A 23,290-nucleotide genomic window follows, 5' to 3' on the forward strand; every position below is an offset into this window, starting at 1 on the left:
CATGTATAGAAATATGCAACAGGCTGATGGTTTTCTACCTGCACAACGACAGCTGCAGCATTTTAAATCCCTTTATAGCATTTTAAATTCCCTTTACAATAAAATATAATTTAGTATAGCATCTGTAATCATTTCGAACACAGGGCTTGTGCACATTTCAGTTTTTATTGTTTGACTTTTCTTTGGAAAATCCGGACTTGAACTTTCACCACGTGAGAAGGTTCAGGTTGGGGGGGTGGGTGGAACATTGGAGGGTCCGAGGTTCCCCAGCTGTTAACAGCCCAGAGCTTTCCAGGAGACGCTGCTGAAGAAGGGGTGGCACTTGATGTCACACACGCCTCCGCCTCCTGATCCCAGCCGGTAGCCGGGATCAAACTGGAGCAACTGTGGGACAACAGTGACGGGGAAGATTGCTGTGAATGGATCGTTGTACATGTGTGAATACTTCAACAGAGGCCTCCGTCTGACCTCAGTCAGCAGAGACACGGCGGCAGTGCTGAGGTGGTCGGGGATGAGCAGGGTTAGGGTTGTTTTGTAGGGTTGTTTTTCACCTGAATTATCGTGCATCTCGAGTGAGCTGATCTGGGGTCAGAGCCAAGGATAGGCGCCTGTTTAAATACACCAAGAACCTATTTAGGTTCGATCTCAAAAGCCACATTCTGAGGGTCTGGGCCACTTGTAATCACATTCTTGTGGCAGCAGACGGTGATTGCGAACACGGCCACATATTCATTTAATCTGTCCAGAGAAATACAGCAAGAACAACACATTTCAAATAAACACTGTTAGATACAGGAACACCTGCCACCTGACACGAGTCGCTGAGATGGACAGCATGTTTCCTCATTGCTAATGGGCGTGAGAAAGAACAGAGCATTGTGCTACAGCAGAAAGTCTTGAACCCTCTTCATTTTCCGTGTCCCCGCAGCAACATCTCCGAGATGAGGAAGACGTACAAAGATGCCTTCCTGAAAAAACACAACATCAAGTTGGGCTTCATGTCTGCGTTTGTGAAGGCTGCTGCCTACGCTCTGACTGACCAACCTGCCGTCAACGGGGGTACAGATTCAAGCTAAAGTTTCCGTGCGGCTTGATGGTCTGACATTACCTCTGCATCAGTGCTGGTGGCCTGAAGATGCATTTACACTTTAGCATGTTCACCACCTAAACCTCAAAACCAGCACTGCCCTATTTACTGCCTTGTGACCACCCTGGCCTAATTAGCAAGACTACATCAAAGCAGCAGTCTGTCGCTCAAATACATTAAAACAAACCGGCCCTCCTCGAGAGGAAATTCTTAGTAGCCTTGAGATGATTGACTGTATCTCATGTTTTTATCCTTTATCCTCCTGCAGTAATTGATGACACGACGAAGGAAATTGTGTACAGGGATTACGTGGACATCAGTGTTGCCGTGGCTACACCAAAGGTGAGACAAATGGGTGCTTTATAGCTCAGTGGCGTCTGAAATGCACACAGGGGGGTAACATCTCCTCGCTCTCAGGGTCTGGTGGTTCCTGTAATCTGAAATGTGGAAGGGATGAACTTTGCTGATATTGAGAAGACCATCAATATGCTGGGTGAAAAGGTAACCCCCCTATTAGAATCTGTGTTGACCACCATTCATTTTCTACATGCTACATAAACATTTTCCACAATTGCCAGATGAATTATATACTGTAGATAAACAGTATAATCTGTTCATTATTTTGAAACAGTAAGCACATTAAAAAAAAAATCTGAATTCACAATGGTAAGCAGAAATTCTCCTTAATGCTGTGTATGAAAGACTATTTAAGAAATGTTTTAAAACAATAAAATCTGCATTGCTCTACGGTCGCTCTAGTTTGGGGTTTAATCTGCCTTGAGTGAATGTGGGACATGTATAGAAATATGCAACAGGCTGATGGTTTTCTACCTGCACAACGACAGCTGCAGCATTTTAAATCCCTTTATAGCATTTTAAATTCCCTTTACATATAAATATAATTTAGTATAGCATCTGTAATCATTTCGAACACAGGGCTTGTGCACATTTCAGTTTTTATTGTTTGACTTTTCTTTGGAAAATCCGGACTTGAACTTTCACCACGTGAGAAGGTTCAGGTTGGGGGGGGGGTGGAACATTGAAGGGTCCGAGGTTCCCCAGCTGTTAACAGCCCAGAGCTTTCCAGGAGACACTGCTGAAGAAGGGGTGGCACTTGATGTCACACACGCCTCCGCCTCCTGATCCCAGCCGGTAGCCGGGATCAAACTGGAGCAACTGTGGGACAACAGTGACGGGGAAGATTGCTGTGAATGGATCGTTGTACATGTGTGAATACTTCAACAGAGGCCTCCGGTCTGACCTCAGTCAGCAGAGACGCGGCGGCAGTGCTGAGGTGGTCGGGGATGAGCAGCTGGGTGTGTGTGTGGATCCCTGCTGGGTGGAGCTGCCACAGTGGCTGGAGACACAGTGATCCAGTTGGACCATTACAAAGGTTCATTCTGGAGGATTGAACATGCATGTAGAGGCCCTGCTTACCATTCCTGTTAGGAGCTCAAACAACAACGTGCCGAGACTCCACCAGTCACACGCCTCTGTAATTCGGGTCACTCCACCGATTTCTGCCACCAAAGAATGAGAGGAAACACGTTCGCGTCGAACAAGGTGCAGTTCGATATTTTGCCACTAGGTGGCAGGATTAAACAAATTCTGAGTGTACTGGTGCGATGTTGTACCTGGAGCACAGTACATCTGGTCCATGGCTCTGCAGCAGATCTCGGACTGAACCTCACTCCACTGGCCAAAAAATGTCAAGCACACTTTTCCTGTGATCATATTAAAACCAACAGATCGAAATCATATTTTTATTTTTCACATATGATACTGTTGAGCTACTGGAAATACTCACCATTGCTGGTGAGCAGAACATTTCTGGGATTGAGGTCTCGACACAGGATGCCTTGCTGGTGCAGACTCTCCAGAGCTAGCAGGATCTGTGCACCCCAGACTCGCACCTCTGCTTCAGGCAGACCCCAGCAGTTCTGCAGGGCCTTATCTGTTGGGGAAGACTTGAGAGGAATCTGGGGAAGGTGGCACCATCCGTCCACCTCCATGATCTGGTCTTCCTCCTGATCCTCATTTTTTTCTGATTTCTGGAAAACATCCTTGTTGTCTTTGATGTTGTGGACCGGTGGGCCGGAGGAGAACCAGCTCATAAACGATCGCTCTTTTGCTGGCGCCACTTCCTCCCTGGGGTTCGATTCTCGAGCCTCCTGTGAACCACCTTTTGCCTCACATGCTTCCACTTTGGACTTCAGTCCCAAAAGTGCTGGAGAGGGCCCTGGAAAAGACCCCTGTTTTCCCGCAATGCTGTGGCAGAGCAACGTGGGGGAGGACCAGGAGCTTCCTGATGTTGTCCTTGAGTCCGTATGGTCAGAAAATATCGCTCTGTCTGTGCTCCTGATCACTATTATTCCATTCTTTTCCTCCGTGGTGGGACTGACACTGTCCTGCTTCAAGTCTACGGACCCCTGTTGAGAGCTGCTGCTATCCCACGAGACCTTGCCATGGATCTGAGTTTGGCAATGGAGAGGGAGGTGCAGAACAGCAGGGGATGAACTCAAGCCATTATTGGAGCCGCTCGCTGATCCTCCTTTAAGGAATGAGGTCTGGCTTGTATGAGGTGTCGTTTGTCCGAGTGCGCCAGTGTCAGTCACTGCATAGGGGTTTATGATCTCACAGTTTTTTGCTGGATCAGCAGCTTTCCAGGCCTCCTCAAACTCGGAGCTGCACTCTGTCAACCCCATTCCGGCTCTTGTTGGATTGACATCTGACATGGAATTAAGGGCTAGACTGACACGAGCACACGGGAGAGGAAGAGCAGGGTGTTCCTGAGTTTCACTGGAGTGCAAACACAAACTAGGAGCTGGTGGATGGATGCGAGTGTTGACCTGTGCCCCCGATGAGCCGGAGTACAAGGTAAGCCGCTCCAGCTTCGAATAAAATGACGCCGCAGAGCGCGTGTTCTGCAGGCATCCCGTTTCCTCGATGTAGGAGTGTGTCCTACAGCTCTCCACCCTCTGAGTCTCATCCCAGGAAGTGGGAAACTCTGCATCTGGACTCTCAGCGTTGGGCTTGTCCCGAATCCCCCCCGTGCTGCCTCCACTGTTGTGCTGGTAGTCTGTGCTGATTGTGGGCGAGGTGTAGCTGGTCTTCAGCTTGGCGTTGTGCTGGCCGGAAGCGAGGCATTCTGGGTGTTCCCTGGCCTTCTCGTTCCTCAGCTTGTGGAGTTTGGAGAAAAGCCTCCCACCTATATGGAGCAACAGTTAACATACAAGAAGAGCACTGATGGGGGGAGGGGGGGTCTTTTAAATCACAGTTGACCTTTGACGTGTTCGAGATGCAGATACACGGCGTCCTCGCTGACGTAATACCTTAGCAGCTTAACCATATAGGGCACCCCCTGAGGAATGATGGTGGGCTGGTCACGGCTCTCCCAGCTCGATTTGACCAGACTCTGCAAGAACACATTAACTGATGTCTTAGGAAAGAGCAAATGTCACACATTTAGCCAGACGTGCTGGGATTGTCCCGTCTGAGATGACTAAACCCTCCTGTTCCTGGAATCTGAAGTGGAGTTTCAGACGGATCAGTGCCGAGCCGTACATGAACTTACATCTGCTTCAAAGAATATCTCGCTGCTGACCCATAAACAGTCCCGTCACGCCTAAGATAAAACTGATCTGGTATTGTTAGCGCACGCGGATGAAGACTGACCTTGACGACGAACGTTTCCTTGTTGACCATGCTCTGGACGATCAGCACCTTTTGGGGAGGGACATCAGGTGTTTAGGGGCACCACAGCGGAGCTCAGTCAACACTTTCAAAGCTAGCGCTGTCCTACCTTATCAGTGACCCCCACCACCTTACACATGTCCAGATCCTCCACAGGGGAGCTCAAGTGTCTGATAGGGCGGAATCTCAGACTGCTGTAACCCTGGCGATCAGAGGATACGGTCAAATAAAAGCTTTCATGCCCAATGCTAAATGATTGAGCCTTGCCTGACAAAGCATGAAACAGCTGCATAGATGGAACTTCACAGATGCGACTCCTGGCTGACTCTTACCCCTAAATGCGAGCTTCCCTTCACAAGGTTGTCCTGCAAATGTGTTATGAAGATTTCTTCGGCTCGCTTCAGATACTGTGTCGTCTTCCTCTTCACTGCCTCCCGGCGCTCCTTGTTAGGATCCACTGCGTAATTCAAGAGGAAAGCAGAGGAGCAAAGCTGACTAAATCCACAGGACACCTGAACCCTAACAAACCTTTGTCTTCACTCCTGATAAGGGTACAGATAACCTCCTACTGACACTATGAGGGGAAAATGTTGGACCAACAAAAAGAAAAAAGGCTCTTTAACCTTTGGCTTGTTACTTCCTGGTTCTATTCCATTCCATGTGATCCCATCACATGACGCTTGCACACAAGCTTCCTTAAAGTCAACACATTTAGCACAGACTTGAATGGCATCTACTCACGCTGGACACCGTTCAGCAGCAGGTCCACCCCGTTCTTGTAGTAGCTGAAGGCTGCTTCGTAGTCCTCGCTGACCTCGCTGTCCAGGGCCATGCGGAACTGCTTGGCCGCCTCCACCAGGTAATCTCTCTTCGCCATCGCCGCCTTGTCACGGGCTTGTCGGCCTGCTCCCGAGCGCAGCTTTAGAATTTGAAAAGACTCCGACTTCAGACATGGCAGATGCAGCTGAGGTGCTGACAGGCTTGGAAAGTGAAATCACCAGCTGGACTCACATGTGCTCCCGGCCCCGATCAATAACAGGAAGCATCTTTGTTGGTGGTCACTGGGACTGTTGCGTTTCTAATCCCGGCGTCTCCAGCCCTCAGGTCTTCGCGGAAGAGCATGATCATCTGGGTTAGAAGAGAAGGAAAGGGTTAACCTAAAAACCAGCACAGGAAGTGAGAGTACTATTACTGAAGAATGAGAAGAAGTGGAGTACAAAGGTGACTCAGAGAGTTCAGCATGTTGGAGTCATCTGTCGTCACAGAGGACAACTGAACTAGATCCTCCTGCACCTCTCAAGTGGGTGTTGAATTCCAAACCAGCACAGGATTTTTAAAATCACATGCGAGTCTACAAATGCACCATTCCTCCATTTACCCCATCAGTCACAAACATTTTCATTCATTTACGATAAATTCTCTTGTAAAACAGCACCGTCAAACACATACACACCCCATCCTGGCCACAGTCATGGAGGCGACATCATCTAAGGAGCGTTATGAAACGCGCACGGCCGTTCACAGCTCTCCTCCTTCAACACCATCCTCCCCCTCCCAACATGCACATGCACGGGCATTGAGACGGCACATCCCGGCGACTATAAGAGCAGGTGCATGAGCGCTGATACCTTCTGTAGTGGATGAGAAAGGAGCATGGCCTGGACTCCCCCGACTCAGCAGCATCAGCACCAGCAGCAGCCCGTGTCCTCAGCAGCTTGGACACACTTGTCTGGGGAGGAATAGGGGGAGGGGAGAGCTGAGCCGAGGCACAGGATTGGCTGAGAGTGATGTCACTTAAGGGTAGCGTCACATGCAAGTCACCCGAGCTATGCTCACGCCCTCAGCCCACCCTCCCCACTCCCACTCCCCCGCACTCTCCACTGAAGGCGCAGGCAGATTTAAAGAGACAGTGTTGTTTTTCTGCGTGCCGGCAGAGATTTTCCTACCATGGCTTCTACTTCCCAGCTGACCTCAACTCAAGTTTTGGCTTTGAATAGTAAAACATTTCAATTTTGAAACGTTCAGTCATCAAAGCATCACGAACCCTTGCTTTGATGTTGACCGGCCAACGGGTGAGTGGCCGCCCAGAACCTCTAATCTTGGTGGCTCAGTACCAGATGGAGCCAGGCTCCAGTCGCTGCACAAAGGAGAGTGGCTCCACCCAAGGGAGAGCTACTTTACAGGAAAAGGGGGGGATGAAAGCTCTAGTGTTGATGTGGGGGGTGGGTAAGATGTTTGCATCATTATCCTAAAAGCACTGAAGAGAGGGGTCTGATCTACAGATTAGTTTTTGGAGATATTCTCCAAACTGTTGTTTTTTTCGCTGATGATTGCAATTTCATGAACACAGGACACTTGATGAAATGCTCAGTATTGATTTTATTTCAGAGAAGAACATCAGGTGCAGTCAGTGAAGATCGTTCGCATCAATCACCACACAGCAGATCGAGACAGAGGCCTCACTCTTCGCCAAACCTGAGGTTGTAGGACACGTAATAACCTTTGTTGTACATGTAAAGCTTCTGATCAGTGGGGTTGTAGTGCAGATTGACAAAGCTGTCCTGGAATTTCTGAAAGTAGACGCTCATCTGCTTCTCCTCACCAGTCCGGGTATCGTACGAATAGTAGATCTCTTCCGTATTCAGATCTCCGGGCCTGGTGGCGTACATAACCCCACACGCCATGAAAGCGTTCCCCACCAGAGGTTTGAATGCGTTAGTGGTCCATTCATCCTCAACGGCAAATGATTTCTCATCTATTTTAGCCGCGACAATTTTACCGTTGGCTTCCTCGGTGGAATACAATACCCACAATCCTTTCTCATCAGCTGAAAAGTCCAAATACTGCTTTGGCGAGTACACGTAGGTGTAGGTCTCACTTGCTTTTGTCATTTGCCGATGGGTATAAACAGATGAGGTCAGATTTAATTTGGACATTCGGAATGGGTTGCTCGCCTGGAAGTACACAGCGTTGCCGTGAACGATGTAGTTGTTGCCGGAGCCCTCGTAGCCCTGCGGCAGACCATGGTGGGTGAAGGAGGACCTTTGGATGAGTTTGTCGTAGCTAGAGTACAGGTAGAACTCGAACACCGATGGGCTGCTGTAGGCGCCGTACCAGTACATCGACTCATGACCTCGGACGGGTTTGGAGTCTTTCCCCCAGCCTCCATACTGGTATCCAGCATTCAGATGGGCATTTATTTGGATGAGCGTGGGCTTGCTAACAGTCACAATTCCAGTGTTGTTGCAGTTGCCTATTGAGAACAAAGAAAAATGTTACCTTTGTTGTCTATTGTGTTCAACTTCTCACACGACTGCAACGAAAAAGGCTGACAACGGACCAATATCTGGTTTGAAGTACTCCTGCCCCTCCTGGCACTCCTTTAACTTCCTCTGCAGCTTGAGGAACTCGATTCGGATCACCTCCAGGTTCTTTTTGTCAAAGGTCTCCAGTTGGTTCACAATGAGGGTCATGTTGTGAATCTGGAGCATATAGACAGGATTAGAACCCCCCTGGGATGATCAATTGACCCGCGTTCTCACCTCGGTGAACAGGCTGTCGAGCGCCGGTGAGGAGGCGTTGAGGGAGTCTCTGAGCTGAGATACCAGAGCCTCAAACTCTCTGAGCTCAATCCTAAGAAGCTCAAAGTCCAGTTTGATGTAATCATCAGGGCTGCTGTCCATCATGGCCACTCTCACCGTCAGGTCCATCAGTTTCTCCAAGTAAACCTCCAGCTTAGTGTCGTAGCTCACCATCTGAAACAGGAGAAAATATGTCCATTCCAACTGGTTTTATGTTTTCAGGGGGATTCGTATAGAAGCAAAACCAGACATCTGTATTATTAGGGGCCATGCAAGCGGCGAAGCCCTGAAAATGAATAATCAGCCAGGCTGAACCAGTGTTGTTCGGTCATAGAAGCAGCATCAGGTCCAGCCATGCAAAGAAATGACTTTCTAATTATATAATGCAGCGTTGCTGATTTATTTGACCATAGCAATGTGAAAAAGAACCGTGAAAGGTGATGTTCCCCCCTGACTTACTTTATTTATCTGGATCTCAACCTCCCGCTTCAGGTCGCTGGTGATTTGCTGCATGTGTTGAACGCGGTTGACTGGGAAGTTGCTGTCAGGCAGGAAGACGCTGCAGAGACACTCCAGTCCTCCGCCAGACGAGGTCACGTTCCCGCTCTCCCAGTCTTCCACTGGCTGCAAGAAAATGCTCTCAATTGAGGGGTCAAACGTAACGAGGGTGGCTGGAAATCGTGGAAACTTACGAGCCAGGCCAGCGCGGGGCCGAGGAGGGAAAGCAGCAGCAGCAGCAGCAGCATCGGGGACATCGCTCCTGGATGTTGTCTCACAGGGTGACTGTTCAAATCTGTGGACTCTTCACGTCTCAAAGCGTAGTTAAATCACATGACGTCACCGCGCGGTCCTTACTTTATTTGCCTCCTTGAGATCAGAGCAGGTGTTCAGGTGTGATCTGCAGTCGGTTTTGTTTATTCAGTCGGAGAACAACGCCCGTCCGGCACTGATAACACAGCAGCCTGAGCCACGTTTCCACAATCAACTGACTGTACACTGGTTTTACACACGTTTATCTTTTCGCTCATGTTATTTACATTCTATAAAGAATCAAGTGTAATATCCTTCCAGCCTGACGGCGCTGAGGGCTTATATGAGGCGTTCGGATGCAGAGATCTGGCAAAGAATTGAGAATTGGTCAGTTAATATTTATCAGCCAGAAGTCGCTGGCTCAGTTAGATGGGTTTATATGATAACTGGCTTGATATTCACCTGGAAAAGGCTGGCTGAAATAACTTTTAATGTTGAATTTCAATTCTTAATTGCAGTTTGCTAGTTAGTTCCGCTCTGTTTGTTTTGTGGACTCGAACCCTTTAATCATTATTCTAGGCGATCCAAAATTATGCTCACTCTACCATCCAAATAATGTTTGATGCCTGCTCACCTCTGTCATAATTATATGATAAAACACTGATATTTTAGGGTTTCCCACCATTTTACTTCATCTAAGTAGAGTGAAGTATGCTTTGACTCCAGAAATGATGATAATCATGCTGACTTATTGTTTCATAAAAGTTAGGATAAAAACTTTAACATTTGGAATGCTTCAGTTTGATTTTATTCAGGAAATGACAGCAAAGAGGAGTCATGCATGTGTTACAGTTCACACTGTATTTTTATAGTGACAACAGTGGGTAAATACAGATCGATCGCATCAATCACAGTACGGCAGATCCTAAAGCTCAGGGCTCATTCTTTGTTAAACCTGACACTGTAGGACACATAGTAGCCATTGTTGTACATGTACAGCTTCTGATCGGTGGGGTTGTAGTCCAGGTTGGAGTAGTTCTCCTGGAACTTTGGGAAGCGAATGTTCAGGTGCTTCTCCTCATTGGTCTTGGTGTTGAACGCGTAGTAGATCTCCTCCGTGTACATATCCACTGACCTGGTGGCGTACATGACTCCACAGGCCATGAAAGCGTTCCCGGCTAACTGCTTGAATGCCCCGGTGTTAAACTCCTCTGCTATGCCAAAAGATTTCTCGTCTATTCTGGCCAGAACGATCTTACCCTTGCTTTCCTCTGAGGCGTACAACACCCACAGGCCTGTCTCATCGGCTGCAAAGTCCAAGTTCTGATTATTAGAGTAACTGTAGGAGAATCTTTGGCTAGCCGCTGGGATGACTCTGTACTCGTATCTGGAGCTGGTCAGATTTAATTTGGACATACTGAACGGCGAATTGATCTGGTAATATATGGTGTTGCCGTGAACGATGTAGTTGTTACCAGTACCTACCCACCCGTTTGGTATGTCATGGACTTTAAAGGAAGTCCTGAGAAGCAGCTTATCGTAGTTAGAGTACAGATAGAAGTCATACACCGCGGGACTGCTGTATGCACCATAGAAGTACATTGATTCATAGCCACGGATGGGCTTGGAGTCTTTACCCCAGCCTCCATATTGATAGCTTGCACTTAAATGAGCGTTCAGCTGGACTACTGTTGGTTTGCTGACGGCCATGATTCCAGTATTGTTGCAGTTGCCTGGGAAAAGAAGAAAAATACTGTTCATGGCTGGCACAATCTAATGTTTGAGCTATGATCCATAATGTGACTTACCAATGTCTGGTTTTAAGAACTCCTGCTCCTTCTGGCAATTCTCTAACTTCTTCTGCAGCTTGGCGAACTCAAGTCGGATCACCTCCAGGTTCTTCTTGTCAATGGTCTCAAGTTGGTTCACGATGGCGGTCATGTTGCGGATCTAGCGTGCAATCGGGGAAATGACATTGTGGAGTTACCAGTGAGGAGGACTGAAGAGCGACTGGGTGAAAGGAGCTGACCTCAGTGAACAGGCTGTCAAACAGGGGCGAGGTGGAGTTGAGGGAGTCTCTGAGCTGAGACACCAGAGCCTCAAACTCTCTGAGCTCAGTCCTGAGAAGCTCAAAGTCCAGTTTGACGTAATCATCAGGGTTGGTGTCCATTATGGCCACTCTCACCGTCAGGTCCATCAGCTCCTCCAGGTAAACAGTCAGCTGACCATCATAGCTGACCATCTGGAGGAGAACAAATATGGATTCAACATACATTTTTTTCAGGCGCGGATGCTTGTAAAGCATCAGAGCCGACTACGTGCGCACCTTGTTCATTTGAATTTCCATTTCCAAGAGCAGATCCTTGGTGACCTGCTGCATGCGCTGAACCCGGTTGGCAGGGAAGGTGGTGTCGGGCAAATACACGTGACAGATGCACTCACCCGACTCACCCACCGATGCAGTCACATTGCCAGATTCCCAGTCCTCCACAGGCTAAAAGAAACAGACATGTCCCGCTTAAATTGGATTACAAAGCACAACTGAGTTGATTAAAACACTTACAATCCAGGCAGAAGCAGGAATGAGAGTTGACAGAACCAGCAGCAGAACCGACAGCATCTTGTGTAGCTCGTCAGCTTCCTAGTGTCTCCTCGGGAGCCCAGTCGAAGGGCTTTTAAAGGCAGCTCTTATCGCATCATCTCAGACAGCTTCTTCTCTTCTCAGAGGTATTTACTGAGCACAAATATCTGGGTTTGCCCACAATTAGCGGGTTTATCTGAACCTGAGCCGGATGAGAAGATCGCCACCTGTGGTGAAGTGAGGCCTTTATGGCTTATTGTCTGAGAATCTGTCACGTTGCATTGAAAGGTAGTAACAGTTTAAGATGCTCCTAAATGCCAATCACCTCAGTTGAGATACTGGGAAGGTTATAGAACAGGCCTGGCCAACCCGCGGCTCTTTGCCTGGTTTCATGCGACTCTAACGTTCATATCGAAGTTTGGGTTTGTGTTTTTTTTAATGTGCGTGTTCGCTTCGCTTGAGTTCAATACGATGCTTTCGCCAAACGCGCATGCGCGTTAGATGAAAATACCGCTAAGTTTCTCAGTAGGGGCAAGAACTTTTGAGTAAACAATCAGTGTCAAGTTCGCCTTCAAAATGGCAGGAAAAAATGCACGAAAGCTTCGTGACCCGGTTCCGTGATCTACAACTGAAAAAAAGATATTTTAATTATTATATTTTTGTTTGTGGACTTAGTTGAATTGAGAGTTTGTGTGTGTGAGACAGTGCACACAATGTTCATTGTTGAAAATGACTGGCCCGTGGTCTGTAGAAGTCAAATTCTGTCATTATCATGTTGGTGTGTGACATTTACAATAAATCTGGCTAAGCAGAGGTGTGTGTGTGTGAGGAAGGGATGAGGTGATGTTCATATGTGCCCACGTGTATGATGTGGCTCTTTGCGGTAACACAGTAAAAAATGTGGCTCTGACTGGTTGGCCACCCCTGTTATAGAATGTAATTCTTGTGATTTCAACAATTTAAGACACTGATTATGGACTATGAGTGGTCCACAGTGATAGGCTGGACATGGTGGTGGGTCAAATATATGAGGACAGGGATTATACAGCATCACGAATTATCTTGTTTAAATCATATTCTTAATTTTTTCTGATTCTGCCTCATGATAAAATTACACACATTAAAAGTCAGAGAGTTATATAAAGTAGAAAAAAATAATCTTATAAAGGTCTGAAAATACGGTTGCTTCTTTATTTAATAATGAAATCAAATGTTGTATCCTCCTTCAAAATAAAACATCTCCATCATCATCTGTATTTGAAAATCATCCGAGAGATTTTCCCAGCAACACCAATCCAAGATCTCCGGGTCTTTTTGTGTCGGATACATTTAGTTTATGATTAAAGCTGTTGCTTTTGACTGAGTCTTGTCATAATGAAAGATTTCAAACTACAATCAGGGTGTTTGTTAGCTGCAGGTTTTTCAGCAGTTTATCATTTCACAAGTGCAAATTAGGTGTGAGGTTTTTTTCTATTTTTATCTTCAATCCGATTAATTTTGTATCTATCAATGGAACAAACAAGTTCATTCTGTTGTCTTTTCTTTCAATAGGGCTTCAGAACAGTTTCACATCACTCATGCACTCCTCATCTGTGCATTTATTTTATGGAACAATGTGAATAAATATTAAAACTCACTGTAATGTACTCAAAAGACACGCTTGAATCCTTTTTAATGCTTAAGATCATTTATTGAGGATACAGATTAAGATCATTTATTTAGGCATCCAAGATGTGATATGCAGTTTATCACAGATGATCATTTAGCTGAGGCTAAACGGTGGCTTCACGGTGGCTTTAACCGTGTGGTTAAACCACAGCTGATAGTTGACATAGTAACCGTCATTGTACATGTAGAGCTTCTGGTCGGTGGGGTTGTAGTCCAGGCTGGAAAACTTCTCCTGGAACCTCTCAAAGGGGATGCTAAGGAAGCTCTCCTGTTCGGTTTTGGTGTCGTACTTGTAGAAGACCTCTTCTGTGTGGATGTCAATTGTTCTGACTGCGTACAGAACGCCGCACACCATGAAGGCGTTGCTCACTCCTGGTTTATAGATGCCGGTCTGCCATTCTTCCTCCACCCCAAAAGAGGCCTCGTCTATTTTGGCGATGACCATCCGGCCGTTGGAGTCCTCCGTGCCGTAGGTCACCCACAAGCCGGTTTCATCTGCGGCAAAGTCGAAGTTCTGATTAACGGTGCTGGAGTAGGAGAACTTGTTGCTGGCCCGGGGAATCACCCTGGATCCATACTCCATCGTGGTGAAATTGAGCTTGGCCAAGCCGAACGGGCTGTTGATCTGGTAGTACAGAGTGTTGTCGCGGATGATGAAATTGTTTCCAGTGCCGGTCCAGCTGCTGTGTAAGTTGTGATGCTGGAAGTGGTTTCTCAGTATGAGGTTCTTGTAGTTGGTGTAGAACCTGATGTCGACTATGGAACCACTAGTGTAGCCAGAGTACCAGTACATGGATTCTCTGTCAGGAACAGGCTTGGAATCTTTGCCCCAGCCTCCAAACTTGTAGCCAGCATTCAGGTGTGCATTGAGCTGGCTCACGATGGGCTTGCTGACCCTGATGAGACCCGTGTGTGCACAAGATCCTGCGAAGGAACAACGAGGTGGAGGTTCACACATTGTGGAGGGTTTAGACTCGTAACAGACGTTGGTTTATGCGTGTTTACCAATGTTGGGGTTGAAGATCTCCTGGTGGCGCCTCTCGCACTCCTCCAGCTGCAGCTGCACCTTGAGGTATTCCCGACGCGTCAGCAGGACAACGTTCTTGTCGTAGGTCTTCTCCAATCTGGTCAGGGTCGAATTCAGTGATGTGACCTGGAATAAAAAGAGTTTTACCAATTGTTCTTGCATCGGTTGGATTCAGAGCAACTTCTGGAGGACATGCCTGGACACGAAGAGTCTGGAAGACAGTTTTGGAGCCACTAATGGAGCTCCGTAGCTCTTTCACCAGAGCTTCCACTTGTTTAATCTCCACCTTTTTGTCATCCAGATCAGCATCGTTGTAGGAATCTGGGTTCTTTTCCATTTTTTCAATATCTGCCGTCAGCTTTACTATCCTTGCCGCATAAGTCGTTATTTTGGTCTCGTAATCTTCCAACTGGAATCGAATCAGATCAAGTGAGAATCATTTTTTACATTTCATCCCGAAAGGGTGTGACCCTCCGTGCACATGCTTCTAATCCACCTTGCCCATCTCCAGCTCCAGTTTGCGGGAAATCTCCGTGGCAGCTTCCTCGACCTCCACCAGTTCAGCGATGGGGAAGGTAGAACTGGGCAGGAAGGCGTCACAAGTGCACCTGTCGCCACTTCCACCTCCCGTCTCATTGCTGCTCCGACTCCAGGAGCCCAAGCGCTGAAAAAGAAAGCAAAACAGTCAAAAGCCGTGTCTTACGGCACGAGCCCAGAGAATAAAGAGGCATGGGCGGACCCACGTCCTGTCACACACACCCCCCAGGCCAGTGCAGAGCTCAGCAGAGCCAAGAAGAAGAGAGGGCTGAACATTCTGATACCGTCAGAGTCCAAATGGTTGGGACGGCTGGATTATTCTGTGCTATATAAATCCTTTTGGACCCACCTGTTTGCTGCACCTGCCCTTGTTCACAGCATCTGTACATATGGCACAGAGCATCTGTTATCTCCAGCAAACAGTAAAGCGACAATTGGATGTTTGTACAAAATTATCAGCCAACTTTTGTGGATGTTTGTCTGTTTTGAAAAATCCATGGGCGGATCTCCCGTCTCACTTTTCCCAAGAGTTATAAAATGTTTGACTTCCGCTTGACTGAGCCCTTTATTGGGAGATAACTTATAAACTCTGCATAGATTCATTAATGCACAACAACATTTTTATTTTCAAAATAATTCCTTCCACACAAGAACACAAACTGTTTATCACTTAAGCGTCGGTTTCTGCATCTTTATTGGGTTTTAAAAATTGGACTGATGACATTATAGTTTGACAACTTTCTTTGGATTCTTTGCACCTTTTCGAGGTTTCTTTTTCTTTACTTTCCTGGATTTGGTTTTGACCTCTGGCAGCTTGGCACTGAGCGCAGGCCTGGACCTGGTCAGGTGAGTCGCTGCGGGTTTACTGTTGCTCATCCCAGGATCAGAGCGCACGCCCTGGCCAGAGATGGACTTGCCTGGAAGAGCGCGGGCAGGGTGGTCCAGAAGGTTGGGTTGGGAGTAGGAACGCATGGTCGGGGAGCTTTTAGGGCGGTAAGGCGAAGTGCCTCTCAACATGGGTAGGTGCACGTGCTCGCTGCTCAGGTTAGCGACAGAATATCGGCTGTTGGACATCAGAATGTGGTGCCATGAACTTAAAGGGGTCGCGGAGAAGTGCTGGGGGCCGCTTGAGTCCTCTTTGGCACCTCCCGGAGATATGACCATGGAGTCGTGTGGCGTTACTGCCTCCACGGCACTCTGGAAGGTCTTCAGGATGCGATCGCTCTTCTGCCTCTCCTTCTTCTGCCGGGACTCGACCTTCCTTTGCTGCCGCCGCTGAGCCTTCATCATCTGCTTCCTTGTGTCTGCCAGCCCCCTGCAGAAAAACATCAGAGGATCCATTGAATACCCTGGGCCAGGACACTAAACATCAGACGACCCAGGCTGAACAAAGGCCAGCTCATAAAATAAACTCGGCTGAAGCAAGTGATCGTAAAACCGCCTAATGTTTAGCAAGAAGGGAACATCCAGAACAGGGCTCTGTGAAACATTTAGCAGAGGCCACCTGCGGGTATTTGCAAACAGCTGACTCACCTGTAGTCTACCATCCCTGTCCTGTCACGATCGAGCCTGTCAATCAGCTCCTCGATATGGTGCCGCTCCAATGGAATGCTTGATTGCTTTAATGAAAAAGAAGAAGTCAGTTTATTCCTTTGCTGACATTTTTCCCTTGAGAGGAAGGATTCGATCCTCTCAGTAACATTCATGCACCTGCACTGCCCTCCTGAAGTCAGAGACGGGCACCCGCATGGTGCCGTCTTTGTCGATTTTCCGGAAGAAATCCCACAGACGTAGCTTGCGTTCATCCAAATAATCCTTCAGGAAAGTTTGGAGATGATAGTTTGAGTGTCACGTCCTCTGGAGCAAGAATCGCTGCTCTACATGAACGTGAATCCAGAGGCGTCGTGTTCATTAGCTGACCTGGATGACTTTCATCGGGTCAACGCGTTTAGGTGGTTTCTTCGCAATGAAGCCACCCACGCCTCCGTACTGCACTTCCAGGCTGGGATGCTCCTGACAGGTCAGCGCCAGTAGGTGCATGAAATTCTCATTGACAAGGACATTCTGCTTGTCCAAAAATATCCAGAATTACAGAAAACATAGGAAGGATCTTTTTGTGGACACATAACGAAGACAGCACCACCTAGAACTCACACAGATGTCGATCTCCTCTAAAGCAGTTTGAGAGGCTTTCTTTACCACAGTAAGCAGCGCCAGTGCGCCCTCTACTGTTACAGAGTTGTAAGCCAGCTACAGGAGGGGAAGAACAAGAAAGATTCATCTTGAAACCTGTGCGATGTCATATGTTGAAATCCTCTGCACCCACCTGCAGGATTTGGAGTGTATCGTTGTGCTCAAGACCCCTGGAGAGCATCCCAACACCCTCATTGGTGAGGCGGTTGTTGTTCAGGTTAAGGTGCACCAGAGTGGTGTTGAACTTCAGGGCCTCTCCTAAGGCCAGGGCGCCCTCATTTCCAAAACCGTTCCACGATAAATCGAGATGTTTCAAGCCCGTATTCACCTACGATGGAAACCGATTTTGGAAACAGTCGAAGGTAAAACGAATCTCCCGTGCGGACGTACCCTGAGTCCAGCACAAAACGCCACCGCTCCTTTCATTCTAATGTGGTTCCAGCTCAGATCCAGCACTTCCACTCCCTCATTGTTTGCTGTATGAGTGAACCATCAAAGCATTAGCATTGTGTGCCTACAGTGGTTTCACCCTGTGCTCATGCGTGTAAAAGCATTAACATGAGTGAATATTACTGTACCGAGCAGTTGTCCCAAATGTTCCCCTCCTTTTCCACGAAACTCATTATGGCTCAGGTCTAGTTCCTTTAATCTGGAAGTAATCTAGACATGAAATTATTAGCAACAGAAAGAGTGCTAATGCAAACAATAGACCGATAACTTTCAACTCATCGCAGCCTATTTGGTTAAGCTGAAATCACTTACTTACAGATAAGGCATCTCCAAAATATTTGGCATCATCATCAGTAAATTCATTTCCTGTTAGGACAACATTAACAGCTGATTTTTAATATCTATGATGTGACATTGTATCTGGCATTGTGACAGCTTTGGCAAAGTTCTACATGAGAGATCAATGTATAAAACCTTCAGTGGCTCTGACTAGCGTGATTCCTGTCTCAGCCAACATGTCTCTCTACTGGCAGTAGTAATGAAACTTACCTGAGAGTTTCAGAATTTTTAATGAAACGTTGTCCAACAACATCTGAGCCACATATCGAGCTCCTGCCGACTTCAGACCGTTATTGGACAAATCCTGCACGCAAACAACATGGATACGCTTGAAAACCTTTTGCGCCATCTAGTGGCGAATCTTAATTCCTACACACCAAGTGGTGAATGGTGAAGTTTGCCCTCAGCATCTCCAGCAGGTATTTGGCTCCTTCAGCTTGAATTTGATTGTCTGCTAGTTCCAGGGTGTTGATATGCATATCAGACTAAATACAGATAATGTGTCAGCAATAACTATTGTCTGTTTTAAATTATGCAAAAGGTGAGTATTTCAATTTACCACTAAAGCAAACGCCAGAGCTTTGCAGCCCAAAGGTCCTAAGCCATGGTGGGAAAGGGTCATGGTTGGGAGGGCATGATTTCGTATAAAGTATGAAACTGGCACTACACCCACCAGTTTGCAGGCCTGTCGGTACTGTTTAGGTACCGATGTCTCCCCGTTGCCCTCTGCTTTTTCTGAAACAGAACAACAGGAACATGTGTTTACATGGTAACAGTGACAGCGGCGCAGGAGATCATACTGTTGATGGATTTAATTTACTTACCATCTGACTCCTGGTCTGTGTCATCCTCTGCCTCCACGCCCAGGGATCTGGATGTGCTGTCTTCATCTTTCAAGCAGAGGGATTCAAAAGACATTGTCAACATTGCAGTCAACTCTTGCGTTCTATTTTAAATGCTCTGTTCATATAGACTCATGTGTTCCTCACAGGCAGTTACTGTGAAATAAAATCAGCAGGTAACTCTACCCCTGACATCAGATCTTGTGTAGGAACATAAATAATTAATGGCTCTGTGCAGCTTTAAATAACACCCATTCGAAATTGTATTTTGAAATGTGTTTCTAAGTTAAGCGATTAATTTCAAATAGATTATAAATTACATTCCTCTTGACCTTTGACGCCTCCCTCCCTTCCCTCTCACGCACATGCGCGTACTTAAGGGGGAGAAGCATGATTTGCAGCGTGTTATTTTATGTGTTTTACCCTTTATCCCGGTACTGGTTCAATCGAAGCCCAGGTAAATCTGTCTTTAAAACCCGTCTTCTAAAGCAGTAGGTACTGAGTTTAATCACAGTTGACAAAATGAAAACTGCGCGTTGCCACTGTAGCTAACGTTGCTAGTGACAAAAGTAACTTGTGACGCTGCTGACAAATTAGTTTGTCGTAGCGGATAAACCCTGCATTGAAATACACTTTTGGCACAAGACTATTTGGAGATAACCCACACTTTCTATTTCAACTCAAACGATTTATTTTCTTTTCCTTAAACTTCGAAACAAATTAGCGCTGTGTCCGAAACCACACCCTTATCCCCTAATAGTGCACTCAATAGTGGGTACGCCATCTGTCCGAGTGCTTAGTGGGCATCGCTGTACCCGATGTAGTGCGCTCGATGTATCCCACAATGCACTGCGAGATGTAGCGTACAACCGATGCACCCTAACTCGGAAATATATCCCATCAGCCTTTACGGTATCGTGACGTTTTGTTTTCTCTCTGTGCTATTTGATATACGATATTATTTTTGGGGGAAATAAGAAATCAATGTGTAGTTTACAATTGTTTTCAGTGGGGGTGCAATATGATCATCTTAAAATATTACAACATAATTGTATATATAAAAACCAACCAACCCATCAACCTTCATTGCCCCCCCCCCCACACACACACACACTTGAGATTGTTCTTCGGAATCGTCTGTTTCCTCACCAGACGACGGGATCTCAGTAAAAGAATATTTACAAAGATGAAAAGAAGCTCTGGATCCATTTCGTGATTAAAGATTGCTTTGTTATATGTTTTCACTACAGTGGAATGTGACTTAAGAATGTACCATCACGTCTTGGCTCGAAAATGTCACCTCAGTCTCACTGTTTTTAATCTTTTTTCACAGCTGCCACAAGGGAAAATCATCATTCTAATGGCACAAGCGTGTGGGATGGTAGTGCTGTTCCGGCCCAGTCCCAGACGACCCTGTCTGCCCCTGTTGGTGCAAAGACAGAAATGGAAAAAAGGATAAAAGAACCCAACTCAGAAAAGGGAGAAAATATGGAACAGGTCTCAAAACTTCAGTACAGTGAGACAAATGTGGAGTTTGGCCCGGAAATGACTAAAGTGGAGGAGGAGGAACTAGAGATCAAGAATGCGACATGCCAGGAGAGGGTGGAGGATCCCCAACAAACTGACTGGGAACCCAAACTTGGATCACAGTTAGGCCGCCTGCTGTTGCAGGACTATATTCCAAAAACCATCCTTCCAGTGCAGGAAGCTATCACTTCACCAAGTCTAGAAGAGTCAGCAGCTCCATCTGATCACAGGTTACAACAGACCACCAGCACAGGAGAGAAGCAGAAAGATTCCTTTCTCGTCCCTGGTATTGCCAAAAATTCTCAATTGTCATTTGGATTTGCTTCACCTAACACTGCAACTCACCCCGTCGGTGTGGAGTGTGAGCAACCCTACTTGCACATCCCCGCACGCCCCGTTATCACTCAAGTAATGCAACATCCTCCATTGCTATTTAATCACCAATATTGTCACTTCCCACTGTCCACATTTGAAGGTGATCAGATTTTTTTCAGATCTATTATTTTATGAAATGGGAACGTCAAAGATGTTACTTATTTGTTTTGCTCTGTTTTTGAAGCTCCTCTACCTGTAGAGTGGAGAGTCTGGCAGGAGGTCGTCACAAACGTGCCCACATCCGAGCCTGACATACAAACTTTCCCATCCGTATCAGCATCTCTGGACTTCACGGTTATGTCCTACAACATCCTGGCGGATGACTTACTGCAGACTAACCCAGATCTGTATGCACACTGCCCCCAAGAGGTGCTGGACTGGAACTACCGCTGCATGAGGATACTTCTGGAGATACAGAAATGGGCACCAGATGTGAGTCATATGCACATTCAGAGAAAACCGTTTCAGATTTGGTGACATTAATTGGCTCCGTGTTACATTCTGTGCAGATTCTGTGTCTTCAAGAAGTTCAAGAGAACCACTTTTATGAACATCTGCATCCAGTCTTGTCACTGTGGGGTAGGTCCTCCATGACAGTGGAACAGTCATGATGGAGTACACTATGATGAAGACATGCCCACTGTATATTGCCGTCTTGTGATTGACTTAGGTTACAACTGCGTGTATAAGCGGCGTACAGGGACCAAGACAGACGGTTGTGCTACCTGCTATCATATTAGCTGCTTCTCTGAAGTAGCGGTCTCCTCACTGGAGTTCTACAGGCCTGAGACAAAGTTACTGGACCGGCACAATGTGGCTATTGTGCTGTTGCTTCGGCCTGTGGTCGGAGGGTCAAACGCAAAGGCCCTGGGCCCCCTCCTTTGCGTGGTCAACACACATCTGCTCTTCAACCCCAGAAGAGGTGATGTGAAGCTGGCACAGTTAGCCATACTGCTGGCTGAAATGGATGGAGTGGTCCAGTCGCATAAGGCCAGAGGTGTTGATTGCAACTTGATATTGTGCGGAGATTTCAACGCTGTCCCTTACATGCCTCTGTACCAGCTGATTACCACTGGTCGCCTCTACTACCAAGGCCTGCCAGCAGAGAGGGTGTGATTACAAAATTGATTGACTGCATCCTACCAATGCCTGGAATTAAAAGTATGCTTTTCAATTGATGTTCAACAGATATCTGGCCAAGAGGCGCAGTCATACGGAACCAGTTGTCACAGGCTCTTTGCTCCTCTGTGGCCCAGCTCTCTTGGAATTTCTGCTAGCTGCCAGTACACAACAGTTCCCAAGAGATTGACCAACCAGAACAGCTTGAAAACTGGTCAGTTGATTTATTCCTTTTTTTGTACTTCATGTTTGATTCCCATTTCATGTCCTGCTTTACATCTGTTCTGCTGTGTGCAGGGAAATGTTGTTACAGCCCTGACTTCCTGCTGCAGATGCGCTTCAGCCCAGCTGCGTGTGTTCGCCCCGTGGACTTGATGCTGATCCCAGGTGTGACAGACATCATCCCGGGTAAAATAAAAACTACAATTATTCAGAAATGTTTTAGCTGTTCATGAGTGGATTTTCCTGCCATATTCCTAATTAGGTGTTGTGGCGTGTGGATTGTAAATCTAACTTAAATCTTTACCTTTCTGCACAGATCCCTCCAAGGATATTCCTGCCAATTATAATGAACGGTCAGTTGATGCACAGTTTTTCCCCAGTTTGACATTTTCAACTGTGTTTCTAACTTCTGAAGGAAATAAAAATGTGAAAGACAAAATTTTGTGACCGTTTCAGCCACACTCTTCATCATCAGTTGGGCCTGGAGTCGGTCTACAGCCATTTTCTGCCAGGCTCTGGTAATCCCGAGGTCACAACTCTGCATTCTAAAGGGGGAGCAACTGTTGACTACATCTTCTACAGCCCAAGACGCAGCTTCACCACTGGTCAAGGAGGTGGGAGGAGATGCCATGAAGATTAGGGGTCAGATTTTGCTGCTCTTGTCGACATCTTATGTGGGTTTTTTTCCTAGGTTCTCCTGGTTTTATGAGAGAAGGCTTGAAGCTTACTGGGTCTCTGTCCCTCCTATCTGAGGAGGTCTTGTGGTCACTGAATGGCCTTCCCAACGTCACGATGCCGTCTGATCATCTCAGCCTTCTTGCCAAATTCCAGATGGACCTAAATATTGCTTGAGTGGAAGAGCTCAGAGACACGAGAGACGGTGTAAATATTTCGGCTGCTTTCTGTTCAATTATTGTTTTCAAGGTATTCTTGCTTTATTTCTGGTCCAAGATCATAGTTTTTGAAGGGAAAACTTCTTCCATTTTGTTCCTCAGAACCAGGGCAGAGGTATTTACGTTGATGCTGCGAGTTCAGTGAAAATCTTGAAAACTTTATCAGTGAATTGATATCTATAATGCTAAGCTGCTTTTTTTGTGGCATCATATATTCATCAGCATTACATGTTGCCCAACTTTTCTTTGGTCATGTATGAGAATGTCAGCAAGGATAAATGTTCAGTGTAATAAATGAATGTTACAGAGTTATATGCACCCCTCCCCTTCCACCTTTCAACAGAAGGTTTACACAGAGGTAGAGGATGTTACTGCTGCAGCCATTAGGAGCTAATAACTGATCCCA

General features: G+C 46.7%; 6 protein-coding genes across 11 annotated transcripts; 1 reads left to right on the forward strand and 5 right to left on the reverse strand.

Annotated features, from left to right (window-relative positions):
* Positions 1–146: 146 nt before the first annotated feature.
* Positions 147–6,527, reverse strand: rps6kl1 (ribosomal protein S6 kinase-like 1). The gene is made up of 13 exons (XM_057011991.1): positions 6,409–6,527; positions 5,792–5,908; positions 5,522–5,699; positions 5,113–5,237; positions 4,890–4,982; positions 4,763–4,810; positions 4,370–4,502; positions 2,895–4,295; positions 2,722–2,811; positions 2,525–2,607; positions 2,349–2,444; positions 469–2,263; positions 147–384 (listed from the first exon to the last, which is right to left on the reverse strand). The coding sequence occupies exons 3-12, from the start codon at positions 5,655–5,657 to the stop codon at positions 2,153–2,155; spliced, it is 2,316 nt and encodes a 771-aa protein (XP_056867971.1). The 5' UTR covers positions 5,658–5,699; positions 5,792–5,908; positions 6,409–6,527; the 3' UTR covers positions 147–384; positions 469–2,152.
* On the forward strand, positions 5,497–23,196 carry angel1 (angel homolog 1 (Drosophila)). Of its 2 annotated transcripts, none has more exons than XM_057011993.1 (10): positions 5,497–5,639; positions 20,082–20,750; positions 20,835–21,082; positions 21,160–21,229; positions 21,321–21,760; positions 21,839–21,983; positions 22,067–22,177; positions 22,308–22,344; positions 22,448–22,605; positions 22,683–23,196. In XM_057011993.1, the coding sequence occupies exons 2-10, from the start codon at positions 20,192–20,194 to the stop codon at positions 22,841–22,843; spliced, it is 1,929 nt and encodes a 642-aa protein (XP_056867973.1). In that variant the 5' UTR covers positions 5,497–5,639; positions 20,082–20,191; the 3' UTR covers positions 22,844–23,196. The 2 variants fall into 2 exon arrangements, with proteins under 2 accessions (XP_056867973.1, XP_056867972.1); XM_057011992.1 differs by lacking the exon at positions 5,497–5,639 and adding an exon at positions 19,093–19,205.
* LOC130513283 (olfactomedin-4-like) lies at positions 7,091–9,173 on the reverse strand. The gene is made up of 5 exons (XM_057012001.1): positions 9,054–9,173; positions 8,821–8,985; positions 8,323–8,535; positions 8,121–8,262; positions 7,091–8,033 (listed from the first exon to the last, which is right to left on the reverse strand). Exons 1-5 carry the CDS (start codon positions 9,114–9,116, stop codon positions 7,240–7,242), a joined length of 1,377 nt encoding a protein of 458 aa, XP_056867981.1. The 5' UTR covers positions 9,117–9,173; the 3' UTR covers positions 7,091–7,239.
* On the reverse strand, positions 9,897–11,741 carry LOC130513284 (olfactomedin-4-like). The gene is made up of 5 exons (XM_057012002.1): positions 11,675–11,741; positions 11,438–11,605; positions 11,141–11,353; positions 10,920–11,061; positions 9,897–10,844 (listed from the first exon to the last, which is right to left on the reverse strand). The coding sequence occupies exons 1-5, from the start codon at positions 11,729–11,731 to the stop codon at positions 10,051–10,053; spliced, it is 1,374 nt and encodes a 457-aa protein (XP_056867982.1). The 5' UTR covers positions 11,732–11,741; the 3' UTR covers positions 9,897–10,050.
* Positions 13,282–15,484, reverse strand: LOC130513281 (olfactomedin-4-like). The gene is made up of 5 exons (XM_057011999.1): positions 15,147–15,484; positions 14,884–15,051; positions 14,584–14,796; positions 14,366–14,513; positions 13,282–14,284 (listed from the first exon to the last, which is right to left on the reverse strand). The coding sequence occupies exons 1-5, from the start codon at positions 15,198–15,200 to the stop codon at positions 13,455–13,457; spliced, it is 1,413 nt and encodes a 470-aa protein (XP_056867979.1). The 5' UTR covers positions 15,201–15,484; the 3' UTR covers positions 13,282–13,454.
* Positions 15,602–20,151, reverse strand: LOC130513279 (leucine-rich repeat-containing protein 74A). Of its 5 annotated transcripts, none has more exons than XM_057011998.1 (15): positions 19,564–19,579; positions 18,731–18,796; positions 18,580–18,641; positions 18,466–18,503; positions 18,284–18,391; positions 18,117–18,210; positions 17,884–17,933; positions 17,696–17,777; positions 17,508–17,593; positions 17,251–17,445; positions 17,079–17,174; positions 16,845–16,988; positions 16,635–16,739; positions 16,458–16,543; positions 15,602–16,239 (listed from the first exon to the last, which is right to left on the reverse strand). In XM_057011998.1, the coding sequence occupies exons 5-15, from the start codon at positions 18,383–18,385 to the stop codon at positions 15,648–15,650; spliced, it is 1,632 nt and encodes a 543-aa protein (XP_056867978.1). In that variant the 5' UTR covers positions 18,386–18,391; positions 18,466–18,503; positions 18,580–18,641; positions 18,731–18,796; positions 19,564–19,579; the 3' UTR covers positions 15,602–15,647. The 5 variants fall into 5 exon arrangements, with proteins under 5 accessions (XP_056867978.1, XP_056867977.1, XP_056867976.1 ...); XM_057011997.1 differs by lacking the exon at positions 19,564–19,579 and adding an exon at positions 19,172–19,556; XM_057011996.1 differs by lacking the exon at positions 19,564–19,579 and adding an exon at positions 20,022–20,151 and having other exon boundaries at positions 18,466–18,641.
* Positions 23,197–23,290: the final 94 nt, after the last annotated feature.

The sequence above is a fragment of the Takifugu flavidus genome, chromosome 16 (assembly GCF_003711565.1).
Source record: "Takifugu flavidus isolate HTHZ2018 chromosome 16, ASM371156v2, whole genome shotgun sequence".
In the NCBI taxonomy this organism is placed as follows: Eukaryota; Metazoa; Chordata; class Actinopteri; order Tetraodontiformes; family Tetraodontidae; genus Takifugu; species Takifugu flavidus.

What these genes read in the sequence shown, in the direction of transcription:
- rps6kl1 (XM_057011991.1), bottom strand. Translation starts at nt 5,657, where the DNA reads ATGGCGAAGAGAGATTACCTGGTGGAGGCGGCCAAGCAGTTCCGCATG. An exon ending in TGGTGGGGGTCACTGATAAG is followed by an intron (nt 4,811 to 4,889) that starts GTAGGACAGCGC and finishes CCTCCCCAAAAG; the next exon opens with GTGCTGATCGTCCAGAGCAT. An exon ending in CCGCGTCTCTGCTGACTGAG is followed by an intron (nt 2,264 to 2,348) that starts GTCAGACCGGAG and finishes GTTGTCCCACAG; the next exon opens with TTGCTCCAGTTTGATCCCGG.
- LOC130513283 (XM_057012001.1), bottom strand. Translation starts at nt 9,116, where the DNA reads ATGTCCCCGATGCTGCTGCTGCTGCTGCTGCTTTCCCTCCTCGGCCCC. An exon ending in TTGAGATCCAGATAAATAAA is followed by an intron (nt 8,536 to 8,820) that starts GTAAGTCAGGGG and finishes CTCCTGTTTCAG; the next exon opens with ATGGTGAGCTACGACACTAA. An exon ending in TCGACAGCCTGTTCACCGAG is followed by an intron (nt 8,263 to 8,322) that starts GTGAGAACGCGG and finishes TATATGCTCCAG; the next exon opens with ATTCACAACATGACCCTCAT.
- LOC130513284 (XM_057012002.1), bottom strand. Translation starts at nt 11,731, where the DNA reads ATGCTGTCGGTTCTGCTGCTGGTTCTGTCAACTCTCATTCCTGCTTCT. An exon ending in TGGAAATTCAAATGAACAAG is followed by an intron (nt 11,354 to 11,437) that starts GTGCGCACGTAG and finishes GTTCTCCTCCAG; the next exon opens with ATGGTCAGCTATGATGGTCA. An exon ending in GTTCTTAAAACCAGACATTG is followed by an intron (nt 10,845 to 10,919) that starts GTAAGTCACATT and finishes TTCTTTTCCCAG; the next exon opens with GCAACTGCAACAATACTGGA.
- LOC130513281 (XM_057011999.1), bottom strand. Translation starts at nt 15,200, where the DNA reads ATGTTCAGCCCTCTCTTCTTCTTGGCTCTGCTGAGCTCTGCACTGGCC. An exon ending in GCTCTGCACTGGCCTGGGGG is followed by an intron (nt 15,052 to 15,146) that starts GTGTGTGTGACA and finishes TTTCTTTTTCAG; the next exon opens with CGCTTGGGCTCCTGGAGTCG. An exon ending in TCCAGACTCTTCGTGTCCAG is followed by an intron (nt 14,514 to 14,583) that starts GCATGTCCTCCA and finishes TTTTTATTCCAG; the next exon opens with GTCACATCACTGAATTCGAC.
- LOC130513279 (XM_057011994.1), bottom strand. Translation starts at nt 18,833, where the DNA reads ATGTTGACAATGTCTTTTGAATCCCTCTGCTTGAAAGATGAAGACAGC. An exon ending in ACATTTGGGACAACTGCTCG is followed by an intron (nt 17,594 to 17,695) that starts GTACAGTAATAT and finishes TCACTCATACAG; the next exon opens with CAAACAATGAGGGAGTGGAA. An exon ending in ACTTCAGGAGGGCAGTGCAG is followed by an intron (nt 16,544 to 16,634) that starts GTGCATGAATGT and finishes TTTTCATTAAAG; the next exon opens with CAATCAAGCATTCCATTGGA.
- angel1 (XM_057011992.1), top strand. Translation starts at nt 19,139, where the DNA reads ATGATTTGCAGCGTGTTATTTTATGTGTTTTACCCTTTATCCCGGTAC. An exon ending in TACAGAAATGGGCACCAGAT is followed by an intron (nt 21,083 to 21,159) that starts GTGAGTCATATG and finishes CATTCTGTGCAG; the next exon opens with ATTCTGTGTCTTCAAGAAGT. An exon ending in CCAGAACAGCTTGAAAACTG is followed by an intron (nt 21,984 to 22,066) that starts GTCAGTTGATTT and finishes TGCTGTGTGCAG; the next exon opens with GGAAATGTTGTTACAGCCCT.